The sequence below is a fragment of the Tupaia chinensis genome, unplaced genomic scaffold (genome assembly GCF_000334495.1).
Source record: "Tupaia chinensis unplaced genomic scaffold, TupChi_1.0 Scaffold000216_1, whole genome shotgun sequence".
In the NCBI taxonomy this organism is placed as follows: Eukaryota; Metazoa; Chordata; class Mammalia; order Scandentia; family Tupaiidae; genus Tupaia; species Tupaia belangeri.
The window spans coordinates 3,544-22,457 of NW_006159691.1; the positions used below are offsets into that span (position 1 = coordinate 3,544).

General features: G+C 45.3%; 2 protein-coding genes across 2 annotated transcripts; both read left to right on the forward strand.

Moving 5' to 3' along the window:
- The first annotated feature begins 5,762 nt into the window (after positions 1-5,762).
- Positions 5,763-7,408, forward strand: LOC106734774 (elafin-like). Its single transcript, XM_014587490.2, has 3 exons — positions 5,763-5,904; positions 6,744-6,998; positions 7,233-7,408. Exons 1-2 carry the CDS (start codon positions 5,826-5,828, stop codon positions 6,995-6,997), a joined length of 333 nt encoding a protein of 110 aa, XP_014442976.1. The 5' UTR covers positions 5,763-5,825; the 3' UTR covers position 6,998; positions 7,233-7,408.
- Positions 7,409-14,578: 7,170 nt separating this feature from the next.
- On the forward strand, positions 14,579-16,117 carry LOC102480953 (WAP four-disulfide core domain protein 15A). Its single transcript, XM_006147549.2, has 3 exons — positions 14,579-15,033; positions 15,193-15,350; positions 15,887-16,117. The coding sequence occupies exons 1-2, from the start codon at positions 14,949-14,951 to the stop codon at positions 15,348-15,350; spliced, it is 243 nt and encodes an 80-aa protein (XP_006147611.1). The 5' UTR covers positions 14,579-14,948; the 3' UTR covers positions 15,887-16,117.
- The last annotated feature ends 2,797 nt before the right edge of the window (positions 16,118-18,914 follow it).

Here is an 18,914-nt window from a genome sequence, read left to right on the forward strand (position 1 = left end):
GGTGCGTTGGCTGCCACTACCCTGTCTTTCCTCTGGTTGAGCCGCTGCTCACTGCAGTGTCCCCCAAACCTGACCTGAGCTGGGGGAGGTGTGCAGGGTTAGCTGGGCTCTGGGCTCTTGGATGGCTGTTTTCTTCTCCTTGGGGAAAGGGTCTACAGGACCAGAGTTTCTTGGAATGTCTCCCTGTCCTCCATTCCAAGTGTCTCAGAGCAGGTGCCAGCTTGGGGTGACACCCAGAAGTGAGAAGGACATGTGATCATTTCTGAGGAAACTTAGTGAAGGGGGGAAGAGCCCTGAGCCACATGCCGGGAGAACTGAGCTCCATCCTGGCTCTGGGAATTGCTTGGGCAATTCCTCACTCCTCATAACATCTATTTCCTTCTTATGGAGTGGTGGTCCTCAAACACGTGATTTCTGAGGCCCTATGTTTCTCTGCCTTCTCTTAGAAGACTAATTACTCAAGTGTTTTGTGGAGCCCACAGGCAGGGCATGAAATCCACACCCAAAGCCCCAAGTCCCAAGTCCTGGGGCTCATTGCTTTGTTGCATGTGCTGCATTGACGTGACAGCTGAGCCCAGGTCATGAAACAGTACTTCTAAGGACCGACAGGTAGAATGGTGGTTAAGGACACTGGTCTCTCCCACATGGCCAGCCACAGTTCGAGTTCCAGACCTGGCAGCTTGCTTTCTCACTCTCTCTTTTTCCCTCTCTGGTCAAATTTAAATAAACAAATAATGTTAAATAAAATAATTCTTTAAAAAATAAAGAAACAGTACTTCTGGCAATAGTTTGATATTCCTATTACTGGGATAGAAGGCACATAGGGTACACTGATCAACGTCCTGTTTTCTCTGGACAGGATAAAGATGGCCGTAAGTTCTAAGTGTGGGCTCAGCCATGCCTGTTGCTCCAGAACACCACCTTTTTGGACCTATGCGACACCAGAGAGCCTCTCTTCAGCCCAACACAGCCCCTTCTGGCCACCTGTTCACTCACCTGCTATGACAGTTGCCTGTGCTGCCAGCGTCCCAATGATGAGGATCACCGCCAGGACCAAGAAGCCGCTGGTCCTCATTGTGTCAGGAAGGTGTTTGGCTTAGAGCTGAAGCCAAGCCTGGCTTTATGCAGGCCCAGCTTGTCCTGTCACCAGGGGCGTGTCTATGGTTTTCTAAGTGACAAGACGTACCAGGAAATGTCCACTCTCATTTGGCAGGGACCTTGGGGCTGTCAATAAGGACTATTCACAGGGACAAGTGACCCTTTGCCTCTGATAGCCTCAATAACTGTCCCTCTTTCTCATGAAGCAACAGTACTGGCTATCTTTTACCACCATCACAAACAAATATTTCATATTTTGAAAGACTATGAAGCTAAAAGAAGAGAAAGTAATGATTTAAAGGTATTCGATGAGTCACTGGTAAGTACAGTCTTGATTTTAATACCAGATGTTCCTCTGCATGTCCTCATCTAACAAACCCCACCCAGTATCTACCCTGTCATTTTACCCATGCGAGCATCCGACCGCTCTTTCTTGGCCCTGAGAAATTCTTTCTTGATTTTAAAAGACTCAGTATGACACATTTCCCTTTCATATCTAATGACTATTCATTGTGTAGTTGAAAAGTACAACTGAAAGAAAAATTACTAGAGGGATTCCACATATTTGAGCAGGTAGGAAAAATGTAATATACTTGAAGATAGGTGGTTGAGATGAACCAATCCGAGAAACAGAAAGACAGAGGAAGAATGAACATGCCCAAGGATACCATTACGCGTACAAACATACATATTATGGTATGTCCAGAAAAAGAAGACAGCACAGAGAGTAAACAATATTTGAGGAACTAGTGGTAAAAAAATAAAAATCCCATTCTGGAAATTTTGGAAAAATACATGACTATACATCCAAGAATCTTAAAGGACTCCAAGCAAGATAAATGTAAAGAGATCTGCATTGATACAGACTATATCCAACTGTTGAAAGTCAAAGATAGATGACGAATGTTGAAAGAAGTGAGAGAATTGGCTTATCATGCCTAATAAATACTCAATAAAATTCATAGATTTCTCACCAGAAATCAGGTTTGCCTGTGAGAAAACACATTCATAGTTTTGAAACAAACAAACAGAAATCTTTCAATCAATAATTTGATATGCAGCAAAATTACTCTTCAAACATCGGACCTTGTGCTTCTTACCCATCTGTAATGTGTTTTCCTCTCCCTTCTAGAGTTAACCACCATCCTGAATTTCACATTTATAGCATCCTCATTTTATGGACCACTTTTTGAGCATTATACATATGTAAATATGCCTAGACAATGCATTCCTAAATTTTCCTTGGTTATGAATTTTATAACAGCATTATTAGAGAATCGTTAGACAGTATTTGGAACTTCAGTTTTTCATGGAATTTCAGTAGTACTGTGTTTGGCTATATTTCAGTGATTTTTTTTACAATGGTATAATATTTCATTTTATTAAAATGCCATAACCTATTTATCCATTATTTTATTATTGGTGATATGGGCTGTCTCCAGTATTTTGTTCTCAGAAACAGTACTTAATATTCTTGAGCGTGTTTCTCAGTAAACGTGGGAATACTTAGCTTCATTGTATATTTAGGAGTGAAATTGTTGGATCACAGATTGTGTTAACTAACTTTGGCTTTAGCTAATTTGCACCAAGAAACGAATACACTAGAATTTATTTTTTCTTATAAATTAATTTCAAGACAGATAACTCAATTAAAAATGGGAAAGACACTTGAATAGGCATCTCATAAAAGAGGATACCCAGATGGACAATAAAAATGTGAAAAAGGGCTCAGCTACACCGATCATCAGGAAGTGATCATTCATTTTGTTGTTGTTTGGAGAGGTTTTTGCTATAGGGCGTGTGGGCACTTGACAGAAAGACAGAGAGAGACAGAGACATAGAAAGTGAGAAATCACACCACCACCACCCACCCCACCCCCGGAGGGATGGTCATGCCGCAATCCCTTCTCCTCCATTCTCCTCTCAGGAACTTGGGCATGCACGTGCACATGCCTGGCGTGAGTTTAAGCCACCAGTTCTGGGACTCGAACCGTGGTCAACTACATGGGAATTCAGCGACATAGCCATTACACTAACTGCTGGTCCCAAGTTATTGTTCATCTGGGTATCCTCTTTTATGAGATGCCTATTCAAGTGTCTTTCCCATTTTTAATTGAGTTATCTGTCTTGAAATTAATTTGTAAGAAAAAATAAATTCTAGTGTATTAGTTTCTTGGTACAAATTAGCTAATGCCAAAGTTAGTTAACACAATCTGTGATCCAACAATTTCACTCCTAAATTCTAATCACAAGAAAATATCATCAGATGTCCACTCAAATGGCTAATGAAAAGGCAGACAATAGCAAGTGTTGGCAAGGTTATGGAACAATTGGAACTCTCACACATTGCTGGTGATGGTTAAATTGGTACAATGATATTGGAAAGGTATTTGAAGTATTTATGACAGCTCGATATTTCTATAATCTGTCATTTTTACTGTGATCCAGCAATTCTGTTCTTAGCTATATACCTAAAAGAAATGCATACTTATGCTCTCCAAAAGATATGTACAGTAATGTTCATAGCAAAATTATAATAGCAAAAAACTAGAAATACCCAGTGTACATCAACAGTAGAATGGATACATAACATTTTTGCTATTCCCATATCTTAGAATACTGTACAATAGCAAAAAATGTTAACCACAAGTATAAGCTTCAAAATAGACAAATATCAAGACAAAAGACATTTGAAAGCGATATTTTAGATTTCACTTTTATTAACTTTTAAAATGTACACAATTGAATACATAGTTCAGAATACATAAAGAGGTGGGAACCAGCAGTTAGTGTAATGGCTATGTCGCTGGACTCCCACGTAGTCGACTGCGGTTCGCGTCCCAGACCCAGTGGCTTAAAACTCACGCCGGGCGCGTGTGTGTGCGTGCCCAAGATCCTGAGAGGAGAATGGAGGAGAAGGAATTGTGGCATGACCATCCCCCCTGGGGGTGATTTCTCACTTCTGTCTCTATGTCTCTCTTTGTCTGGCGAGTGCATGCACCCTATAGCGGAAACCTCTCAAAAAAAAAAAAAAAAGAATACATAAAGAGGTGATATAACTATAAAGTAAGCAAAAACTAACAAAACCCAGGGAAGTGGCTATAAGGAGAGCAAAGACATTGGGGAAAAGCAAATGCACACATGCAGTGCTATTCTCTTTACCTGGTTGTTCACGTTCATGTTATTCTTTAAAGAATTTAGGTATATTATACGCACTTTTTTGTTTGTATGATTTTTAATGTGTAATGAGATTTTCATTTTGTTTGAGATAGTCAACAGACTCCAACATTCCAATATTTGTTTGTATTTCCCTTAAAATTTCAGCCTTTGTGGGCACATGGTCTGAGTCCAAAGAGAGAAGTGGTGGGGATTTAGCCAACTGGTTTACTATCCAGTAGTTAGTTTCCTACCCTGCCTCACTCCTACCTCAATTCAGTGACTTCCAGACTTCAGTTTCTGTCCTCGCAACACCCAGCATCTAGGTATTTGTTTCTATTACTCAGAACTTTTGGTAGCAATGACCAAATACCAAGTCAGACTAGCTTAGACAGACCAGTTAATTGTCTTGTAATCCAACCATGGGAGGTGTAGAATGAGCTACTCCCAAAGAAAAAGAGAAGGAAGGGCTGATGGTGTCTTTGAAGTCTCCTTTCACCACCTTTTCTTTTCTTCTTTCAGACTACTAGGTTTATTTTATTCAGACAGTTATTTCCACTCCCAGGATGGAAACACAGCTTCTGGAATTTCCTGGACCACATCTATACCAAACCACATGTTTGGCAAAAGGAGACACTTTCTTCTTCCCCTTACTGCTCATTCAAATAAAGGACTTCGATAGACCTTGTCTCAGTCGCCTCCTCACCCCACAAAACACACATTCTGTAGCCAGGGGTCAAAATTTCATGATTAGTTGTCCCATTAGACTCGTAAATTGATGGTACAAAGAAACAACAGTAGAAACAAGCAGGTCTGCAGAAGAAGCAAGGTGCTATTTGGAGGAGAAAGGTATGTTGGATGTATACACTGTAGATATCTACAATACCTTACAGGTGGCTAATTTTTCTCTTTTTAAAATTTTCTGTGCTTCCTCCCTGCCCACTGTGATTTCAAGGGAATCATCCCTTCCAGAACTAGAATCCTGTTCCCATTTACTTTCTGGGTGCATTTCAAAGGCCACCTGAAAAACAGCAAAGTATAATGATTAGTCACGAGATATTCAGGCAAAATTCACCTTACAAAGTTTTTATCGGAGCCAAGAAAGGATTATGAAAAGCCCAGTTTGATGGTGGGAGGGGTAAAATGATAGGGCAGGACTGGGTGGGGTTTGCTGAAGAAGGACATCATGTGGAAACACCCTAATTTCAAAATCAAGACTGGATTGACCAATCCCCATGAGTGATTTCTTATCTATTCTGGGACTTGTAGTCTTTCAAAATATGAGGATTTGGTTATGATGGTGTTCTGTGTCAGCCAGATACTTTGCCATGAGAAATTGGGACAGTTATGGGGGAAATCAGAGGTAACCTGATATGACTGCCCCTTCTTGTAAATGATCTTTGGGGAAAGTCCCAAGGTCCCTCCCAGGTTGGGAGTGGACATTTCCCGAGAGGCTAAGGAAATGCTTTCTCCCTTATAAAAGAATAGACCCGCCCATAGTGACATGACAAACTGGGACAGCATAAAGCCAGGCTTGGCTTCAGCTCTAAGCCAAACACCTTCCTGACACAATGAGGACCAGCGGCTTCTTGGTCCTGGCGGTGATCCTCATCATTGGGACGCTGGCAGCACAGGCAGCTGTCGTAGCAGGTGAGTGAACAGGTGGCCAGAAGGGGCTGTGTTGGGCTGAAGAGAGGCTCTCTGGTGTCCCATAGGCCCAGAAAGGTAGCATTCTGGAGCAATAGGCATGGCTGAGCCCACATTTAGGTCTTAGGGCCATTTTCATCCTGTCCAGAGAAAACAGAAAGTTGATCGGTATACCCCATGTACCTTTTATCCCAGTAACAGAGATATCAAACTATTGTCAGAAGTACTGTTTCATGACCTGGGCTCAGCTGTCACGTCAGTGCAGCACATGCAACAAAGCAATGAGCCCCAGGACTTGGAGCTTGGGGTGTGGACTTCATGCCCTGCCTGTGGGCTCCACAAAACACTTGAGTAATTAGTCTTCTAAGAGAAGGCAGAGAAACATAGGGCCTCAGAAATCACGTGTTTGAGGACCACCACTCCATAAGAAGGAAATAGATGTTATGAGGAGTGAGGAATTGCCCAAGCAATTCCCAGAGCCAGGATGGAGCTCAGTTCTCCCGGCATGTGGCTCAGGGCTCTTCCCCCCTTCACTAAGTTTCCTCAGAAATGATCACATGTCCTTCTCACTTCTGGGTGTCACCCCAAGCTGGCACCTGCTCTGAGACACTTGGAATGGAGGACAGGGAGACATTCCAAGAAACTCTGGTCCTATAGACCCTTTCCCCAAGGAGAAGAAAACAGCCATCCAAGAGCCCAGAGCCCAGCTAACCCTGCACACCTCCCCCAGCTCAGGTCAGGTTTGGGGGACACTGCAGTGAGCAGTGGCTCAACTAGAGGAAAGACAGGGTAGTGGCAGCCAACGCACCAGGTCTGAATGAGGGTACCTGTCTTCTTCCCAGCTCCTAGGAAAGGTCAAGACGCCGTCCAAGGTCATGTTCTGGACAGAGACCGAGATCCCATTGTAGGACGGGTACCAGTGAAAGGTCAAGATCCAGTCAAAGGTCCCTCCATCAAGTCTGGGTCCTGCCCTGATATTAAGATACGGTGTGCCATGCTGAACCCCCCTGACCGCTGTCACAGCGACTCTGAGTGCCAAGGGGCCAAGAAGTGCTGTGTGGGCGCCTGTGGAAGGGCCTGCTTGGACCCTCAATGAGGTGAGCATCGGAAGGTGTTGGAAGAGGGAACTGCTGAGGTGGAGAAGAAGGTGGAGCAGGAGGGGAGGATCACAGGGGGTGGGAGGGAGATATGTGGAAGAGATGGAGAGACTGGGGGACTGAGGGTTCTCAGAGGCTGCAAGCCAGGGGCTGAGAGGAGAGGCCCTGCCTCCTCACTGCCTCTGAGGGCTTTGGCCTGTTGAGTCCCGTCTTTGATTCTCTTCTCCCCACCAGGTGGTGCCTGTCCTCACTGTACCTGTCAAGTCCCCAGAGCTGCAAGATTTGGTCTGGTCCTAGGCTCCTGCAGTGCTGCCCTCTCCCTCACTGCCATTCTTCCTCTCACTGGAGAACCCATGACTGGGTGGCCTCTCTCATCCACTTTCCAATAAAAAAAGACCTTTTGCACCATTTGTTTTTGACTTTCGTGACTTTAGGGTTCCTGGAAAATCTATGGTGATTGGGTGTTGGGTAGTGGAAGGGTTGGTAGTGGCGGTGGTGAGGTCTTACTAGTTGAGTGGGATTAGGGAACCATGAGACCTGTTCCCACTGTGTGAGGGAGAGCAAGAGACCCAGTCCTAGGGCTTGATATTAGAAATTTCATGATCAGCCCAAGTATTTCAATTTCTGTTTCGCCAGGAAATGGAAATCTGAAAAATCTTGCCTTTGGCTTAGGGCCAAGAAACATACACACACACAAGAAGCAAAACAAAAACAAACAACAAAAATAAGAAAGGAAAGATAGAAGGAAGGAAAGGAAATAAAAAAGGAAGAAAAAAGAGAAGAAAGAAAAAGAGAATAAGAGGAAGAAAGACAAAGTAAAAGTTGCTCTAACCTCAGGCAGGTCCTTTTTCTTCAGTCCGCTGTCAGTTCTGTTCTGGCTACCTCAGCCCTGCCAGTGGGACCAGACAACCCCAGTGGCTAAGCCTACAGGTCGGCCTTTCTTTTTCTTTATGGTTTCCCAGGGGCTTGTATCTTTCCAGGAGATCGCAGAAGGAATGATATCGTAGATGCTGGGAAAGCACTGTTTGTGTGGAGTCTTACTGGTCCATGCCCAAGAGTCCTCCACGGACACATGCTCCTTCAGCCGAGCAATGTCCTCTCCCAGATGCCTGGTCTAAGACGTACATGAGGAGGCAAGTCAACAAGGCCCTTCGGTGTGAATGGCTATGGGAACTGTGCCCATAGCTGGAGACACACGTTTTTGTTTTTGGTTTTGTTTTTGGAGAGTTTTTCGCTATAGGGTGCGTGCGCTCGCCAGACAGACAGAGAGAGACAGAGAGACAGAAAGCGAGAAATCAACCCCCAGGGAGGATGGTCACGCCGCAATCCCTTCTCCTCCATTCTCCTCTTGGGATCTTGGGCACGCACGCACATGCGCCTGGCATGAGTTTTAAGCCACCGGGTCCGGGACGCAAACCACGGTCGCCTACATGGGAGTCCAGTGACATAGCCATTACGCTAACTGCTGGTTCCCGAGACACACATATTTGAGGGGCAGGGCATCTGGGTTCGTAAAGATGGGGGCAGGAATATGTTGGGAAAACCTGGATGACCTCATGGCTCTGTTATTGCCCCACCTGCCCCATCGCTCTTGCCCAAGGAAGCTCTCAGGGATGGACAAAGCCTCAGGAGGAGAGGATCTGGATAAAATGGAAAGAGCCCAAGTTTGGGCCTCAGGTGACTTGAATTCTGGCTTCAGCTTGCTTTCCCTTCACACTTGTTAGATGACCTCAACAAAATCTCTTCCTTCTATGAGCCTCCACTATCTAGTCAAGTTGCCTAAAGTTGTTAGTATCACCCTGGGGAGATGCCACAACCCGTGACAGGGAGTTGCTGGGAGAAGGAGCATGCCATTTCTTGACATACATGCTCAGAGTGGAATTTCCACTGTACTGAGCTAGGGATTAGTGAATGAGTTACAACTCAAATTCCACAGACAAATGGGGTTCTTTCAAGCTTCAGTAGATTTTTAAAATAAATGTGTACCTTAGGACAATTCTCATGGACTTTAATTGGTTGGGTGTTTTGTTTGGTTGGTTGTTGGTTTTGGATTTTTGCCCCAGGGCATGTGCACTTGTCAAAGAGAGACTGTGAGAGGGAAAGTGAGAAATCACCACTAGGAGTGATGGCCGTGCCTCAGTCCCTTCTCCTCCATTCCCCTCCTGGGATTTGGGGTATGCACACACACACACATGTCTGATGCAATTTCAAGCCACCAAGCTCAGGATTTAAGCTGCAGTTGGCCATGTGGGAATCCAGGACCTTAACTACTATGTCACCTGTTGTCTCTCTTGGCAAGTGCACACACCCTCTGGCAATTAAAAAAAATTATCTATATCTATATCTACATCTATATGTGTGTGTGTGTGTGTGTGTTTGTGTATCCATTTACCTAATCATTGGAGCAAAACGGGACACAATGAAGAAATACCCAGGGACTAATAAGAGTGTTCACCTGTAGGACATCGTCAAGAACTTGGTAGGTGGGCAAGTAAATGAGAATGGATGTCTGATAGCTCTCTGAATAAAGCTTTATGCATAGACCTGACTTTTGAGCCATGTGAAAGTTTCACATATGCAAATAAATATATAAGTGAATAAATTACACATATTTGGGGAAAATGTAGTTGAATACAGCTTGACAAATCAAGAAGACATATAAACCGTAGATATGAGAGGACCTTGAATATTAAAGAAGTTTTCATTCTTAGAATGATCACAAAACATAATGACGATGAATAAGCTCTCTAGGACAATTAGAGAATAGAAAGATGAAAGTTAGCGCAGAGTTCCTCAATATCGTGACTTCCGTGCATGAGCTACCCAGGGCTGTTGACTGCTTCTCAGGATCTACCTGGTTATTATGCTGGAATTTGGAGACCAATACTCCTCTAAATACAAATGGTAGAGAGGGGTGGGGCTGATCCACACCTGGGGATTGGCTCTGTCACCCCGCCTGCCCCTGTGTTCCTGCCCTGTTCATTTCTCCCTCCACAGTCTAAGGAACTTTCTGCATGAGTGTTCTGCTATGATTTTTCTCATCCTACTAAACCAGCTGAGCCCCTAGCACTTTGTGGGGCTGTGGCAGGAGATTTGAGACATCTTTCTGGACTTTAGGATAGAATGATGGAAAACATGTTTCCAAGCCTTCCTTCTTCCAGATCCACCCTTCATGGTGTGATTCTAAATATATACAGCGTCACTCTACTGGGAAGCTTTTGTCTTACCCTGTGGTTTGCTTAGACCTGTCTTCTTTGGTCAAAGTAAGGAATGTTCTTTGGATTCTTCAGGATGTCCCACTATTGCAGAAAACTCTACTTCTGTACACAAGTGGAAATATTACTTTTTTTTTAAAAAAAGAAAAGAAACTCTTCTCTAGGCCAGCAGGTGGTGTGGTGGCTAAAGCACTGGACTCCCACATGGCAGATTGTGGTTCAAGTCCCAGACCCAAAGGTTTGAAAATCATGCCAGGCATGTGTGTGTATGCCCAAAATCCTAAGAGGAGAATGGAGAAGGGATTGCAGCATGGCCATCCCCACTGAGGAGTGATTTCTCACTTTTCCTCTATCTCTCTGTGGCAAGTGCACACACTATATGGCAAAAGCCTAAAAACCAAACAAAAAACTTCTCTATGAGGTCTGCATTTTGTCTGGAAGTAATGATAATGGTACCTGTCAGCTAAGTCCGGTAGCTTCTTCCTATGGTCATGAAATGAGAGACAGAGCCTGGAGAAGAAGGGAATTTCTTTCTTTTTTTCGTCTAAATTGCTTTATTTTTTTATTTAATTTGACCAGAGAGGGACAGGGCAAGAGAGACAAATAAGAGAAAGCAAGCCACCAGGTCTGGGACTCGAACCATGGTCAACCATGTAGGAGCCCAGTGCCCTTAACCACCATGCCACCTGCTGGCCCCAAGAAGGGAGTTTATTTCTGTAACAAGTTATAGGAGGACAGTCAGCAAATACCATTAAACTGTCTCAAAAAGCTCAAGATGTTCTTGGTATTTATATTGATAGACACAGATACGAGCAGATGCAAATCATTGCTCACTACACTGAATCAGAGTCAGTCGCTTTCCCCTGAGTAATTAACCTGATTTCCCTCAAATACCCACATCCAGTTTCTCATTTGACCATTCCTCAAACAGATCTCCCTGTGACTCAGGACTTGGTCACATTGTTCTCATTAGAGGCCTTTCTGAATTTCAAAATGGCTGCCGTCCTGCTAACTTTGGCCTGCTTCAGTAAGAGACATGGTCATAGTAGCCTAGGAGTCCTGTATTGCTACTGAGCCTTCCCCAAGAGCACACAGGCCCTGAGCGCAACCAAAGGCCTTATTTTCCTAGTCCAGTAGTTTTAGAGGAGAGGCCAAAATGAGTTCGGGTTTATATTAGTCCTCGATTGTGTTGCTAAACAGAAACACCAGAAGCTGTGTGATTTATTTATTTATTTATTCATTTATTTATTTATTTACTTATTTATTTATTTTTTGGAGAGGTTTTTGCTATAGGGTGCGTGCACTCCCCAGAAAGAGAAAGAGACAGAGAGACAGAAAGCGAGAAATCATCACCACCACCACCACCACCACCACCACCCTGCCCCCGGGGGGAATGATCACACCATAATCCCTTCTCCTCCACTCTCCTCTCGGGATCTTGGGCACACACGTACACATGCCTGGCATGAGTTCAAGACACTGAGTCTGGGACTTGATATGCGGTTGACTACATGGGAGTCCAGCGACATAGCTATTATGCTAACTGCTAGTCCCAAGGCTGTGTGATTTATAAAGAAAGGTTTGTTTGGTTCATAGCCAGGGGCTGCATTTGGCTAGACTCTGGTCCTATATGGCAAAAGGGACCTGTAGGAAACTCTTCCTTTTACAAAAACTTCTTTTCACAGGAGGGAGAACTTGCTTCATTTTGAGAGACAGCATTAATCCATTCATGAGTATGATGCCTCCATGATCCAAACACCACCCACAGGCCTCACCTCTTTTTTCTCTTTGTTTGCTATTAGATGCATGCGCTTGTTGGAGAGAGACACACAGAAAGAGACAAAGAGAGGAAAAGTGAGAAAGCATCCTCAGGAGGGATGGCCACACTGCAATTCCTGCTCCATTCTCCTGCCAAGATTTTGGGTATGCACAAACATACGCCTAGCATGTTTTTCAAGTCACCAGGTCCAGGATTGAACCATACAATCAGCCATGTGGAATCTAGCCTCCTTAACCATTGTGTTATCTGAATAGCCCCAGCCTCACTTCTTAAAGGTCTCACTACCTCCCAATGTTCACATGGGAACTGAGCTTTCAGAGCCCAAACTTTACTCGGGGAAACCATTATCCAAACATAGCAGAGGTCTTAGTATCAGGGACGCTTGGCCTGAAAGCAGCTCTGTAAGGGAGCTGACACACAGGTAGAATAGTGACAACTGGGGTGGAAAGAAGCTTTTAAGGGCAGAAAGAGGAAATCCTTCTCAGCACTGGCTGCTAGGCTGCCATTCTTCACAGTTATTATGCAAGCTTACTGGCTTTCAGTGTTACCACACAGCTGGGCAGGATGGGAATATGATAGATTATAGAGTCAGAAAGCTCTCTGTTCTTGCCAAGATTCATGTGTTTTTCTTTAAACATTCTATGGATTTTCGTAAGCCTTTCATTAAGTCCAAGAGTTCTGAAAAAAGTTGACTGACAGTGTTTGTCAGCATTCTCATAGGTTTGCCAGAGATCGGATTTAACTGTTCCATTGTGAGAGTGGTTCTTTCTGTTGTAGGGTTTTCATGGAGGCTTGCTATCGATTTAAATTAATGACTTCTAATTTGGTGTCACTTTTTTATGATTGACAAGTGATGTTTTTCACATATCTTACAGCTGAGATGAAGATAATCATACAATTTTCTCCTGTGTTCTATTAACGAGAATTATTCTGTTTACTTTTTAAAAAGTTATTTTATTTATTATTATTATTTTAATTCACGAGAGAAAGAGAGAATGAGAAAGCAAACCACCAGGTCTAGGACTTGAACCACAGCCACTCGTGTGGGAGTCCAGTGCCTTAACCACCACACTATCTGCTGACCCCTGTTGTCTTACTTCTTAATGTTAAACCAGCCATACATTGGTGACATAAAACACTACTTGCGCATGATGTATCATCATTTTTATATATGACAAAATTCACTGGGTAAAATTGTCCAGAATTTTTGCCTGTATGTTTGTAGGGAGTTTGGCATGTTGAGTTCCTTTCACATAAGAACTTCATCATATTTTGGTATCATAAAATTGCAGTAAAGAGGGTCAGCAGGTGGTGTGGTGCTAAAGGCACTGGGTCCAGACATGGCTGACCACAGTTCAAATCCCGGACTTGGCAGCTTGAAAATTAGGCTGGGCATGTGTACGTGCATGCCCAAAATCCCAAGAGGAGAATGAAGGAGAAGGGACTATGGCATAGCCATCCCTGGGAAGTGATTTCTCATTTTCTCTCTCAGTGTATTTATCTCTCTCTCTTTCTCTGGAGAGTGAATATGCCCTATAGCAAAAACCTAAAAGAAAAAAGAAAACAAATCACAATGAATGTGAAGCAGCTTTGAAACTATACAGGTTTTGTGTCTGTGTGTGGGACTAGAAACAAACATCTTAAGAATAACAATGTATACTGCAGACCTTGTAAATTATTGGATGGCATGCCAAACCAATTGGGAAGGTTTTATACTTATTTCTAAATTTGGAACTCAGTGTAGACAAACTAGTCCATACCTATCAGAACTTTTGAAGATAAGCAAGTCATTTTTCACTCTAAACCTGAACCTGGGCTTAGAATATCAGAAAGTTTTTTGGTAGAAAGACTCCACTCATGGAGCTACATATCATAACTAAAGAACTTTGTTGTTCTGAAAGGTTAGTTTTCAGCCTGATGGCCTAGGCGGAATGCATTACACTTCCAAGGGAAACTAAGCCTCTAAACATTCTTTTATAAACTACACTTAGGATCATACTAACACAAATTCTTTTATACCGTGGACTTAACTATTGAAGAGAACCCCCCTAATTACACAGCAAAGAGATGCAATACCTAGAACTGACCAGAAGGTCCTGCTAGAAAGAAAGGAAGGCGTTGGTCCATAGAACAGTTGCTTTTTTCAGCTTCTCTGGGCCTCCCTGGTCAGGTACCTATTTTACTGTGAGTCTTCATGAGTCTATTTTTCACCATTGCAGAAGTCAGATATCTTCTCAGCTAACAAGCAAGTAGTAACAATTTACACTCTAGCAGGAGTACACAGAAAGTCAGAATGTTCATTTGGTCTGGAGTTCACATTCTAAAACAGCAGAGTTAGTCTTTTGATTTTACCAACTAAAGTCGTTTTTACAAAGTAATGGACACATAAAGACAAGAGAGGGGAAAAAAATTCTTTATGTGATTAAAGCCTCTATTTAGTACAGAATGAACTGATAAAATTGATGTCCTGTAAAAACCTAGAAATTATCTTGAGAACAGCATGCCGTCTTGCTTAGCCTTGGCCTTGGCCTGTGTGTTTCTGAGGTTATGCGCTCACAGTAACCACCTCAAGTGCACTGGAGGCTGGTCAGAGTGGGAGGCCCCGGGTTCCCATGGCTCTGGACACACAGTGAGAAGAGAAGTTGGCCAGACCTGGTGCCTGTCCCAGGGAAGGCAGTGCCCTCCTCTTGTACAAGGTCAGCTGTGCAGAGCCAGAGTTGGGAGGGCCAGGCCAGCCCAGGGACACCCTGAGACAGGGACACGTGGGGGCTCTCAGGGCCATCCCCAGAGGTTATAGCAGGGCCTGTTCCTGGGCTGACAGGGCCCAGCAGGAGTTTACCAGCCAAGGAGAGGAGCTCTGCGCTGGGGCCCTGGGACCCGCAGCGCCCCCTACCGGAGGGCTCGGGCAGAGCCGCTGTGAAGAGCTGGCTCAAGCTCCTGGAGACTTTGTGGAGGATGAAGCCCAGAGGCCTGGTGTTGCTCGCCCTGACCGTCCTCCTGTGCTGCCGCATGGCCCAGCCCGGAGTCCTGCGGAGGCTGAGTAGGCGCGGGGACCTGGGCGTGGTGGGACGGGGACGTTTCGTCCAGGGGTTGGCGGGAGGGTGGTTGGGGGCACGGGACCAGCTGGGCCTGGGCCTGGGCCTGGGCCTGGAAGGCACGCCCCGCCAAATGCCCTAGTCACTGTGGCGTTTTTCTCCAGTTAGACAAAAGCCTGGCTTCTGCCCTGAGTTCTCTCTGGAATGCCCGTTCACCTTCCTGCCCCGGTGCTGGCGCGACGCGAGCTGCAGTGGCGTGCGCAAGTGCTGCTACTACAACTGCCAGCAGCGCTGCATGGAGCCCTGGTGGACCCTGGACTAGGTGAGGCCCTGCGCCTGTGCCTGGCCTGCGGGCTGGGAGCTGGCCGAGACCTCGCGGGTCGCCGAGGCTGAGATTTAACCGGGTGGGCCCAGAGCTCTGCCCCTGGACAGAGAAGTGGGCGCACAGCAGGCCCTTGTTAGCAAGGCCCCGTGCCCTTCATGCAATGAGCACCACCTGTCTCCTGTGCTCGGTGGGGACATTTGGACAGGGCCATGTCCAACTCCTCAGCACTTACTGATTTTTATTGCGGTTATTTTGGATCTCTTATTATTTATTTATAATATTTATTTCTTTTGACATTCACATTACTGAGCACTTCCCTCTTCATCTTTAGGTTGTGAGGGGAGGGCTAGGCGATCACAGCTCCTCGGTGGGTTCCCTAGAACCCCTGACCCCCATCCCTGAGTCCTTGGCAGCACACCTCTGTCCTCTTGGGACAACAGTACCTGGAAGAATTCAGTGCTCCTGGGACCCCAAACCATGCGCCCTGCACCTTCCCACTTCTCAGATCCTCTCTTCTCTCTCTTTGTCCTCAGGAGGAAACCCCTTCACACCAGGCCTGAGGAGACTCTGGTGCTGCAGACTCAGACGGGATGTCTCGTCCCCTCCAAGTCTCCCAGGTTCCTCCCAGCCCCGAGGCTTCCTTTTGGGAGAGTTAAATGCTTATTAATATGAAAGCAACACAAAGAAATAAAGCATTGCATACTTAAAATCACATGGAAGTCCATGAGACTGCTGCACCTCTCTCTTCCACCTGTGGGTGATTCCTGAGGCTCTGTAGAAGGGATGGGGCTGCTGCTTCACATTTGTTTATGGATCTTGCACTTCCGTTTCTGGTCTGTTTCTAGCTTTCAGTATCATCTGGCACTCAGATTCTGTGTTGGTCAGATTCCAGGGGCATTGTAGAGTCAGGTTTTGTGTGATTTGATCCTATGAAGGGCACACACATTATCCTGAAGAGACCCTTGACGAACAAGCCTTCGGAGCTGCCATTTCTCTGCTGCTGGCGGCCCTTCCACTTGGGTCTGTGATTGGACTGGATTGGGACTTCGGGTCGGAAGTGGAGCAAGGCGTACTTTAGTTCTAGATGATGTGGGTCCTAAAATTAGAGCATCATAAATTAGGAAAAGGAAATATCTATGGTTCAGCTTAGCTCCATGGCATCTTGGCCTGGGGATCAAGCCCCTAATCTACCTCATAATGAAGTTTTAGGGAGCCTCAAATTTCCTCACTTTAAAGTCTATGTCTTAGCCTTCCTTAAGAACTAGAAGGTAGCTGAGGTCTAGGAAAGCAGCCTTCCGGCATTTTATTTGTGACAACTATCATGAACAAATTTTGAAGAAATATTTATTCCATGGCATATTTTAAATTAATATGTAATATTTTTATAACTGCATAGTTACAAGGGACAAAGGTTTATGATAAATATTGTCATTTAAATAAACTAGGTACCTTACTGTTTTTACTGGTCCTAATGGAATCTAATTACCATCTTCATTTGATCGTAGTATCTACGAGGGAAAAACAGAAAACATGGTCTTCCTTTTTCTCATGTTCTTTTTCTTCTTCCTTTCCCTTCATCCCCCAAATTATTAAGCCAAAATAAATAGTGAATGAGTTAGTTTGGGACCTTGGAAAGCAAGATGACTGGACAGGATTAGATAATCAAGAGCTTATTAGATGGGACCAGCAGTTAGCGTAATGGCTATGTCGCTGGACTCCCATGTAGTCCACTGTGGTTCGAGTCCCGGACCCGGTGGCTTAAACTCACACCGGGCATGTGTGCGTGCGTGCCCAAGATCCCAAGAGGAGAATGGAGGAGAAGGGATTGCGGCATAGCCATCCCCCCTGGGGGGTGATTTCTTGCTTTCTGTCTCTCTGTCTGTCTGTGTCTTTCTGGTGAGTGCACACGCCCCAATAACAACAACAACAAAAATCTCCGAAAAAAAAAAAAAAAGAGCACTTGAATGGAAGTCATCAACTAGAGGGGTCTTGTGTCTCAGAGTGGGTCTGCCTTAGTGTCAGGCGGCATTCAGCCCTTGACTGGGAGCACCTGTGGGAAGCAGAGCCTCAGAGCAAGCTTGGTGGCCGATGGGAGGACAGTGGCTGGGGGCAGCCCGGAAGCAGAGCCTCAGAGCAAGCTTGGTGGCCGATGGGAGGACAGTGGCTGGGGCCATCTGGCAATGACTCACCTCCGAGCCGCAGTTCTGAGTGGTGCATTTCCATGTCTGCCACTGTCCTCTGCTTGTGCTGCCCGGGACTACTTCCCTGGTTATGGTGATGGAGGTGGAGTAATGCCCACATGTTAAGTTCTATTTCCTTCTTGCCTGTCGGATGGTTCATCCCTAGCAGATGCTTCCTGGAGGTGTCATTACGTAATACACAACCTTTACCCGAAGCACCCGCTCCGATGTCTGCCTTTGCCCCACTCCAGACATTCATGCTCCCAAAGATCTAGTCCTTTGTCTCCTAAGCCCCTCTTGGGGTTTTATTATTACTTAGGCACAGCAAGGCCAATACGTCAGGAGATGACTGCTATTGAAAAGAGAATTTGTGAGCCAGCTAGCCTGTGGCCATGAAGGTGCTGGATTCCCACAAGGCCAACCACAGTTTGAGTCCTGGATCTGGCAGCTTGTTTTCTCACTTTCCCTTTCTCTTTTTCTGTCTCTCTGGTGAGCACACATGTCCTATAGTAAGTTAAACTAATAATAATAATGATAAATAAAATTAAATTTAAAAAAGAGAGTTTGCTATACTCAAGATCCCTTGAGGAGGAGGCACAGGAAGCATGGAGTTTGCTCAGAAAGCACCTCTGTCAGAGAGGCGGAGAGCAGGCTTGAGTTTGGGCAGGGCCTTTGTTGTGGTTTCTGCAGGAAGGGGAAGGTGCAGCAGGGTAACCATGCCAGGACTGGCTAATTCACATCATTTCAGCAGTCTCTGAGGTGTAGGCAGGGGCTACTTCCCTGGTACCTAGCCCTAGGTGCTTAGGGTTGGGGGATAGTGTCCTCGAGTATAAGAGTTCAATAAAGGGGGTGGTTGAGAATCTGGGCCCTGGAATTTTGTACATAGATCTCCAATCATCCATCTCAGCAGAAACTGCTCACTTGGCCCTCAGGGAGGGGAGATGGGGTGATGAAGGCAGGCTTTCACGCTTCTGTGATTTTATAGGCAGGAAATGGGCTGGCAGAGTTACTCGGCCGAGATGATGTTGGATCCTTGAGGAAAAGGGAAAAGTAACCCTGGGAGCAGTCAAAACACATCAGCCTACCTCTGCTGCCACAAGCCCAGAAGGCCCAGGCCCAGGGGGTGAGGCCTTAGTCTCTTCGATTCCAACTCCTCACTTACACAGAGCAGGGCCACCATGAGATGGGCCCAGAGGGGGCAGCCACCACCCTTGTGAGACCAGGAATACAGCATGGAAACACAGGATTATTTCCAGACCTTAAGACCAGGGATTTTCCCTAGTACATCTGAACTTGTCAGGGCTCACGAGTTCTTTTTATCTTCTGATTTAGCCCTGCTGGAATGGGACATCTATACTGCACTTTTCCCACCATTATATTT